Below are 10000 nucleotides of genomic sequence, written 5' to 3' on the forward strand. Positions count from 1 at the left end.
CTACGTGTGGGCAATGGAGCAGGAATACAAAAACCAAAAATCCAAATATCTTAAAACTAGCAAGAACCAAGAGAACACGGAGACCCGGGGAAATGAGGAGAATGTGGAGAACCAGGGGAATGTGGAGAACCAGGGGAATGTGGAGAACCAGGGAAATGTGGAGAACCTGGGGTGTGTGGAGAACCTGGGGTGTGTGGAGAACCAAGGGACCATGGAAAACCTGGGAAATGTGAAGAACCAGGAGAACGTGGAATTAAAAACTTCATATACATCTAACACTCAACACAGAAATGACCTGGATAAGGCCAACATTGAGTCGAGTGTGAGACAGGTGCATGCTGGGAAAGCGAACTGTAACCCAGAGGACAAAGAGGAGGATTGTGGGAAGGAGACCCCACCTAGGCTGTGTGTTCACACCAACCGTACAGCATTCGAGTCCCAGGATCTTCTCGTTCCTTGGCATCTGAAAGGTGAAGTAAAGGCGAGTCCTGGTCCCGTGTTCCACCGTTTTTATCATGTGTTCCAGCGTGGAGAGTTGGAGGATCTGTGTGAGCGCATCAGTGGGGTGGAAGTGCAGAAGAGCTACTACGACCAGGGCAACTGGTGTGTCATCCTGCAGAAAACACAACCAATAACTCCTCCCACAAATTCCTCCTCCCATCAATAACCCCTCCCACACACATCTCCTCCCACCGATAACTCCTCTCACTGATAACTCCTCCCACAAATAACTCATCCCACCAATACCTCCTCCCACAAACATCACCGCCCACTGATAACTCCTCCCACAAATACGCCCTCCCACTGAAAACTCCTTCCACAATCATCACCTCCCACTGATAACTCCTCCCACAAATAACTCCTCCTACATATAACCCCCTCCCACAAGTGACTGTTATTCCGTATAATCCTTAAACGTGTATAAGAAAAACTCAATAAATTAGAAATCAGATTAAGAGTAATAAACTCTCTCCTGCTCACAGTCTGTGCTGCTTTTACATCATACAGCCACTCGGTGGCGCTGTGCAGAGCTTCCGATTTTCAATAAAGCACAATGAATTGCCATAATTACTGACTCTTTCTTTTTTCACTTTGAAAAGTGTGTTTGAGTGCTTTTATTTTAAAGGTTTTAAAATATATTTTTAGGTTTAAAGAATATTTTAAACTGAGAAATGTGACGAGATTTAAGATACATTTCTCTTAAATAACTCAACTTAAATTTATTTGGTTTTGTAATGTACATATTTAAATGTATATTATAACTGAAGTTCTTTTCATCGATTATGATTAAACTTCATGTTCTGTAAATATATTAATAATAATTAAGTAGTTTAGCAAATTTATAAATTGTTAAGTTCATAATTCAATTATATGAAGAAGAAATGCTTTTTTAAGAGTCACACATTTTTACAGTTTTTTTATTCCAAGTAATCATATATTCATATTTAGATTTCAAAAACACAAAAGGACCAATAAATATGGTTTTAAATAAGATCCAATAACTGTGTATTTTTCTCCCTCACACTGCCATTTGGGTCTCTGTGACTTCCTTCTGCTGAAAAGTGGGAAAATTAAACGTGTCTTTATTATATAGTGCACGAGACCCCTACACAGAGTGATACATATCAACTTTTATATAATATAATAAATAAATAATAAAAGGCTTCACATTCCAAATCTACTTTTAACATCATGAATCCATTTATTATCCACACAAACTTCCTGTTTATCTGTCAAAAGTCTACAATCATTTAAATTAATCACAAGATTTTAGTTATGAACACAAACTGATTTAAACAGTTGCATGTGTGAATAAATGAACATTTGGTTTGTGATACATTTTTAAATCTAAATAAATTCCTCAGAAATTTGTGTTATTGGTTAAATCTATTTAAATGTAAAATTGACAAAGTTTAGGTTAAGTAAGCTAATTAAAGCCAATTATCTATTTTCTGAATTATGATCATTTGAATAATAAATTAATAAACAGAACAATCTGAACATTCTGGTGAATTTGGGGGGAAATTGGGACATTTTGGTAAATTTAACTTGAGCTTTTACTTTAGAATAATAATAATAATAATAATAATAATAATAATAATAATAATAATAATAATAATAATAATAATATAACTTCATTAATGTGAACACATCAGGGTGGGCGTGGGCGTGGTCAAGAGCAGAGATGTGCAGAGACGTGACTGTGTTGTGTTTATATCATTTCCCATATTGATGATGTTTTTATTGTGTTTCTGCTGAAATAAAGAATAAAAAGTGATTTTTACTGAATCTGTTCTGAATTTACTAAAATGTTTATGAAATGTGGTAAATTATTTAGATTTGGTAAATTACAGTCACACCTGCGAGCACTTTTATGTATTAAATTATATATATATACAATTATTTATAAAGTTATAAGTAAAATTATGTATAAAATGTTGTATAAAGTTATAAATAAAAGATATTTATAAAACTATTTTTATATTATGTATAAAATTATATCTAAAGGTATGTGTAAAATTAGGTATATGTTATATAATAATGCATGAATAATGTTTTAAATGATGTATAAAATAATGTATGTATGAGTAAAGCTTTGGAAATGTAAGTTTTCTGAATTTAAAGTAATGTTTGACTTTAAAAGTTAAATGTTCGAGGTATCAGATGTTCTTCAGATGTTTTGTCTTTGTGCAGCAGGTGAAGATTTGTGGTTAATACTGAAATGTCTGGCAGTGTGTGTTACTGCTGTTACTGTGATTTGAAATGTTATAGAATAAAAATGATATAAATACTGTTTATATATTCAACATATTGAGGAAGGGAATGAATGAAGGATGGAAGGAAGGAAGACATTTGTTAAAGTCTACTGAAATAAGTAGAACAGTAATGTAGATCAGTGAGTAGATGCAAAACACACACACACACACACACACACACACACACACACACACACACACACACACACACACACACACATCTGTATTACAAAAATGGGGTCTAACAAATGTAAACTATTTAATTACATTCATCCATTTATTTAATTTAATTTGTGCTGATTTATTTATTACTTAAAGTAATCAATATGATAAAAGAGTGTATTGCATTAATTAGATTTATTCTATTTAATTTTTATTAAATAGTAATTTATATATTATTTAACCAAGCAAGCATTTTATTTTAAATTGTTTAAAAATTGTAACCTATTTAAAGAATAATAATAATAATAATAATAATAATAATAATAATAATAATAATAAGCTGTTAATAAAAATTGAGTTTTATGTTTCGCATTTTTTTCCCCTTAACTGAACTGTGATTAAAAACTGAGGCACGTACCGAAACGTGAATTTAGTGCACCGTTTCACCCCTAATATATTTATATATAAAATAAAAAAGCTGTTTACAGACTTGCTAGATGATAAATGATATTAACTGTAATTTATAATGAGTATTTATTGATTCTGCTAAACCTTTTCTAATGAATTCTTCCTGTGCAGTAGGATTTGTGTGGGATGTTCCACCTCCTGTGCTCTGATTGAGAAACAGAAGATCTTCAGAACTTTTCAGTATGATGAGTATGATGAGACGGAGTGGACAGGGAAACGGATATTTCCTTCCAGTAAAAGAAAGAAAGAAATACACAGTCCTTGTGTTCCACTGTGGTGTTGGGCTTCTGCTGAGGGGATCCACCCTGGAGTTTCTTCTAGATCAACTTTCTTTAAATCCATCTAAACATTTATTACTTTGTAGTTTTTTTCCTGAACTTTATATAATAATACTATATAGATGATTTATATAGACTCTGATGATCGAGTCTCCTCAGGTGAACATCTCTTAACATACGATCAGTTCAGAAACACGTTTCATTCTGATATTTAAGAAAACAATTCTACTCTTGTAATAGAAATACATTGTGAGTTATTCCCCCTACATTAGCCTGTTATTACATGTTAATAAGCATCAATCAGCCTGGAATTTCGATCCAACATGTTCTTCATCCCCAAGTGCAATAATGTGCAGTATTTCTATATAAACGACACCAGACTCAGAGCGAGAAGATCATCCTGCTGGGATTCTCAGATAGCAGGGTTCTGGTGTTTACTGGACTTTACATTCTTCCTATACATCTGTTTTATAACCTCCTGCGTTATAACGTGTATAATCTACATCATATTACACACAATGGTGAACTGTGGAGAAATCTTTCACAGAGGGTTCCTCAAAGAACCCAATGAGGAGAATAAAATCCATATAAAAATGTTTGAAAAGGTATAAAAATGAAACGAATTGTGTTTCTGGGAATTCCTCGTGATCACAAAACAGTGAGTCAAGTTTGAGATCATATATAAACGGATTAAAGTTGTGGAAAGAGCCCGGGTTATGTGCAGGTATTTGGGGAGATATCTCAGTGTTTCTGGGTGAGAGTGAAGAGGCTCTGAGGCGGACACTTTTGGTTCGTTTCCCCCCTCAGGTCTGTTCGAGCGCCATTTTGTGGAAAATCAAACCGATGAGTGCGCGGTGCGGGTTCACGCGGACGAGCCTGAGCCTGGGAACGCGCGCGCGCGAAGGGCGGTCGGGCGAGCGGGCACGCGCTCTTGGTAGCAGGGCGCGCGCTCGCGGTTGTCGGTGGCGCGGAGAGTCAGGCAGTCGCGCGGAGTGATCGAGATTAACGGGCAGCGGAGCGGGGGGGGGGCTTTTCCCTTTACAGCGAATTCAACATCGCTAATTGTGAGCTAAGCGGTGCGGCACCGGAGCGATCCCCTCTCCCTCTCCCTCTCCCTCTCTCTCTGGCTCTCTCTTTCCTATTCTTTTATACGTTTTTCATTTGGGTTTTTTAATTAAAATATATATATATATATCTTTACCAGTTACCTCCTTCGCTTACCGCCCCCTCCTCTTCATCTACCCCCCTCAGGCTGCACCACAACAGGCAACAATCAGACCAATGGCAAACCGATGGCAGGCGATGCAAACTAGCTTAGCCGGAGAAAGCTAACCAGCGGAGGAAGAGCCTCAAGATTAGTGTCTGTGGAGGAGAAACTGAGACCACTACCACAGAAACAAAAACAAAAACGACGGAAATCCAGGACACCGGCTTTAGATTTACATTTTTGCGGGGATAAAAGAAAAAAGACAGCGGCTAGCAGAGAAGCCCGGGGACTATCTGTCTTATAGAGTCGGACTCGAGAAATTTTTACCTCAGCGACCGCAGCCGGGACTCGCCTCAGCCTGAGCCTGGGATCTGCTCCGAGGATTTCATTTCACACAGAAAATACAGCTCGGTGGTTTTGATTTTTATTCTGAGGGGTTTAAATTATTATTTCTAAAACACGAAAATTGATCACCGGTCGCACCCGTGAGAGGGGTGTCGGTGTTCGGGGGGAGGGGGGGGGGGTCCCGATTTTTTCGGCCGGTTTTTCCGCGGGTTTTTTCTGTGGAGCTTTAGGACGGAGGCGAGCAGATCTCACGCCGCTGCTAATGGCTGCTGCTGCTGCCGCCGCCGCCGCCGCTTCGGGAACCTGGGAACGAACCGCCGCCGCCTGAGGTATGGATCCGAACACACACATGTATATGCACGTGTGTATGTATGTATATATGTGTATGTGTAGGTGGGTTTAGATCGCGCTCTGGTCTGCAGCAGCAGCAGCCTCACCTCACGTCACAGCGTGAAATGTGCGTGTTATATTCACGTGTGTACATGCTTTCACCTCTTCTGTGTCACACACCCTGCTCATTTCAGCGTCTCAGCTCCTCTAACACACCCATTTCCCCAGTCTAAATGTGCACTGCAGCACCAGCACTGCTGTCCGTCTCCATGCATGTGCTGCTGCTGCTGCTGCTGCTGCTGATGATGATGATGCTGATGGTGGTGATGATGATGATGATGCTGAAGTACAGGCCGGTCAATGAGGAGCGTCTTTCTTTTATATGGCCGACAGTCACATATGGATCGAAACAGTGTTAAATGTGAGCGTAGGAGGCTGAGATGTGGGTCAGGATGCAGTTGAGATGCAGTGCAGCTGCAGGTATTCAGGTGTCTCCAGCCTTCATCTGGACACAGGAGACGGTTGCGAGCGTGGCGTTTTCGCCGTCCGATCCCATTTCACATCACATCTGACATCTCAGTGTGATGCGATGAATAAAAATCTATCCCACATCTTAGTGCTTGTGTGTGTGTGTGTGTGTGTGTGTGTGTGTGTGTGTGTGTGTGTGTGTGTGTGTGTGTGTGTGGCGTACGTACCGCATGCACAAAACCCCATCATCATGATGACGCCCTCTGTCTATTAACATTAATAACCTTTCATTATGAACCTTCGTGACACGCCACATTTTCATTCTATCCATAATTTTTTAGGGTTTAAACCCCCCTCCCATCACACACACACACACACACACACACACACACATGTTCATGTAAAGCTGCAGTGTTGCATGTCATCCGTCACATTGCATCGGCTTGTTGCATTTTTATGATACATATTATTCCTGCAATCTGACACTCTCACACGCACACACACACACACGATAAAACAGTCGATCCACTGTCATGAGACGGTATTAAGAGTGTAATTTGGTATACCGTGTGTGTGTGTGTGTGTGTGTGTGTGTGTGTGTGTGTGTGTGTGATGTGTGATGTGCCTACACCCCTCTGCAAGGCTCTGCTTAACTACAACGCCGGTTCAAAATGGATTCAGTCTTCGTTCTAGTGCACTAGATAGGGCGTACAAGGCATTCGCTCCCATCCCAAACGCTTCCCTTCGTCCCTGTTTAGTGTCCCTAACGGAACACCGGCCATTTTAAGGCTCTGTCCCAAATGCTAGAAAACACACACACACACACACACACACACACACACACACACACACACACACACACACACACACACACACACACATGTACACGCACAGGATGCACAGAATTCTGTTCTCCTCATGTTCATACGACGTGATTCTCGGAGGCTGCGTTACCCATAATGCATTGCGTGTCTGGACTACGGTGTGAGGAACGTAACGTTGTGCTGGAGGTCAGATTCGTCTCCGTGTCCTCTGTACATATTGAGCTGTAGGGCGTGCTTGCTAATTTGCAGGCTAGCTAGCAGGCCCTTGGGTTAACGATAATGCGATATTTCTGTCGCTCATGGCATGGCGTTGGTGCTGATGTCACACACGGACGTTCGTGGGCGTGGCCTGGTACACCAATTTAAAGTTCTGATCAAACATGGTAAAATGGGAGTGGTGGGCTGTGGAGGTATTGTCTGATTATCCAATTATGAAAGAGCTAGCTATAATGGAACTTTCTCTGCTGACCGACGGTTTGGTGTAATAACTGTGTTATAACACGTTCGTAACTAGAGAGGTCGGATAGAGACAGGGACAACGCAGCGCTCTGAATAACTCAGAGACGGGAAATTCGGAAACACATTCCTTCTGCAATCTAGAGCAGAATGCAAAAACCCACCATGATCATGTGTCTTCTATCTGTTCAGACTGATCTTCAAGATCTCGGGAATTAGCCAGAAACTAGATCGCTAAAGTTAATGATAACATGACCAGCGTTAACTGTTGATCACTGTTTAACATCTCATCTCCTTTTATATTTTCCCAGTCGGAATGATAAAGGTTCCGGGGTTTTGGATCGGTTCTAGTTAAAGGTTGCAGTCGTAGAAGAAGTTGCACCCGAACTTCTGAACCAGAGGCAAATCCATTTCCTTTTGCTCTGTGGTTGTGTACTGATTTAAAACAATCAGAGAAGCAGATCAGGTCGTGTGAGGAACGTGTACGGCCCACAGCGTTTCCACCACGCATGTGTGAAGATTGGACAAACATCAGATCACATCACCAGTGAACACCAAGTTGACTCCATGGTTGAAGGAATAGCTGGTTTAAAATGCTTCACGTCACGTTTTTTTCCTTTCGCTCCAGATCTCCGGAGCATACGGCCGTCCTGCACGTTCGATTCACACCTGAAGTGGAGTCTTAATCACTTTCTCACCACAGGTCACTGAGATACACAGCTGAATGAACCATAAGTGACAAGAAACACAAAGATGTTGAATTAGAATCTACGGTGGTCATGACAACGACCTCCCGAACCGCCGCCACACACCTGCGTACAAGTCACAGCAATATATTTATACATATTAGGGGACATTTTATTATTTTATAAGATAAATAAATAAATAAATACCGAGCTGGGATGTGAGGGGATTAAACGCTAATTAACAGCTCTGACGTTTTTATCTTTTAATAATTATCACTTTTAATTTAAAGAACAGGATTTTGAATTTTTGTGGTAAAACACTGGAGGGTTCAGATGATAAAGATTACCCATGATGCATGTGTGTGATTTGGTTAGCATTAGTTAGGTGACTGCTAAAAGAATAAATGCTAACTGCTCCCTCAGCTGAACTGCCCGCTGTGTCCCAATCCTGCTGCACAGTACATAATGAAAGAGCACAAATGATTCGTTAGCTAGTCTGCTAATTGTGATTAGCATGTACGATCGTGACTGTTTACTTCATCAAGAAAAAGCACACTGTCATGGAGGGAAGTGTAGGTGACTGCTTTTTTGACGAAACTCTCAGGAATGTGTACAGCCTGTCTGGCCCTCTCCTGTCTGTCTGTCTGCCTGCCTGTCTGTCTGTCTGTCTGTCTGTCTGTCTGTCTGTCTGTCTGTCTGTCTGTCTGTCTGTCTCTTCACCTCTGTTTGTCTGTCTCTCCACCTCTCTCTGTCTCTCTACCTCTCCTGCCTGTATGTCTTTTTCCTCTATGCCTGTCCATCTATCTGTCTTCTTCACTTGTCTGTCAGTCCCTCTCTTACTATTTCTCTCCCACTCTTTGTTTGTCTATTCCTCTCTTTCTCTCTTTCTCTCTTTCTCTGTCCTTCTTATAACTGTCTGCCTGTCTTACTCTCTCTCACTCTATCTCTCTTGCTTTCTCATGTGTGTGTGTGTGTGTGTGTGTGTGTGTGTGTGTGTGTGGTTGCTCTCCTTGGTGCTGGTTCTCACTTAGCTGTGCTCTGCTTCATACAGAGAGAGAGGGAGAGAGAGAGAGAGAGAGAGAGAAAGAGAGAGAGAGAGGGAGGAAGAGAGAGAGAGAGAGAGGGAGGAAGAGAGAAAGAGAGAGAGAGAGAAAGAGAGAGAGAGAGAGAGAGAGAGAGAGAGAGAGAGAGAGAGAGAGAGAGAGAGAGGGGAAATTGCAGATAAAGACAGGAAGCGAGAGACAGTGAGTGCAGGGAATTGTGGGTAATTTAAATTTGGTTTGTAACAGACACAGGGGAAAGAATTCTGGGAAAATTAATTTTACTTTACTTTAAATATAACATAAAAACATCAGATTTATTTAGGAGCATCTGTATTTAATGTACATGAGGTCACGTATCAAACTAAATTAAGGACTACACATTCAGATATACACTCAGAACTACACACTCAGAACTACACACTCAAATATTCACACTCAAATATACACACTCAGAACTACACACTCAAATATACACACTCAGAACTACACACTCAAATATACACACTCAGAACTACACACTCAAATATACGCACTCAGAACTACACACTCAGAACTACACACTCAAATATTCACACTCAAATATACACACTCAGAACTACACACTCAAATATACACACTCAGAACTACACACTCAAATATACACACTCAGAACTACACACTCAAATATTCACACTCAGAACTACACACTCAGAACTACACACTCAGAACTACACTCAGATATACACTCAGAACTACACACTCAGATTTACTCACTCAGGACTACACACTCAAATATACACACTCAGAACTACACACTCAGAACTACACACTCAAATATTCACACTCAAATATACACACTCAAATATACACACTCAGAACTACACACTCAAATATACACACTCAAATATACACACTCAGAACTACACACTAAAATATTCACACTCAGATATACACACTCAGATATACACACTCAGGACTACACACTCAAATATACACGC

The 10000-nt window shown here is 40.4% G+C and overlaps 3 protein-coding genes across 7 annotated transcripts in view; 2 read left to right on the top strand and 1 right to left on the bottom strand.

Annotated features, from left to right (window-relative positions):
- The window catches only part of alkbh8 (alkB homolog 8, tRNA methyltransferase), a 5514-nt gene extending 4453 nt beyond the window's left edge, over positions 1 to 1061 (top strand). The window contains exons 11-12 of one of the 2 annotated variants that reach the window (XR_014531499.1): positions 1 to 743; positions 870 to 1061. The exon at positions 1 to 743 is cut by the window's left edge and continues 65 nt beyond it. Coding sequence is in view for 1 of the 2 variants with exons in the window: in XM_083529245.1 (XP_083385371.1) it covers positions 1 to 667 (667 nt within the window). In the remaining variant the exon portion in view is untranslated. Of the gene's footprint in view, positions 808 to 869 lie in introns of those variants that run through there. The other variant, XM_083529245.1, reaches the window with a different exon arrangement.
- LOC310719501 (beta-1,4-galactosyltransferase 3) overlaps positions 1 to 10000 on the bottom strand; it is a 389210-nt gene that overhangs the window by 139766 nt on the left and 239444 nt on the right. The gene's annotated exons all lie outside the window — the stretch shown is intronic.
- dyrk1b (dual-specificity tyrosine-(Y)-phosphorylation regulated kinase 1B) overlaps positions 4495 to 10000 on the top strand; it is a 33577-nt gene continuing 28071 nt past the window's right edge. The window contains exons 1-2 of one of the 4 annotated variants that reach the window (XM_083529243.1): positions 4495 to 4728; positions 4916 to 5545. The gene's annotated coding sequence lies outside the window, so the exon portion shown is untranslated. Of the gene's footprint in view, positions 5546 to 10000 lie in introns of all 4 variants that reach the window. The other 3 variants (XM_083529241.1, XM_083529240.1, XM_083529242.1) reach the window with 3 other exon arrangements.

Source organism: Silurus aristotelis (assembly GCF_946808225.1).
Source record: "Silurus aristotelis genome assembly, chromosome: 25".
Taxonomy (NCBI): domain Eukaryota; kingdom Metazoa; phylum Chordata; class Actinopteri; order Siluriformes; family Siluridae; genus Silurus; species Silurus aristotelis.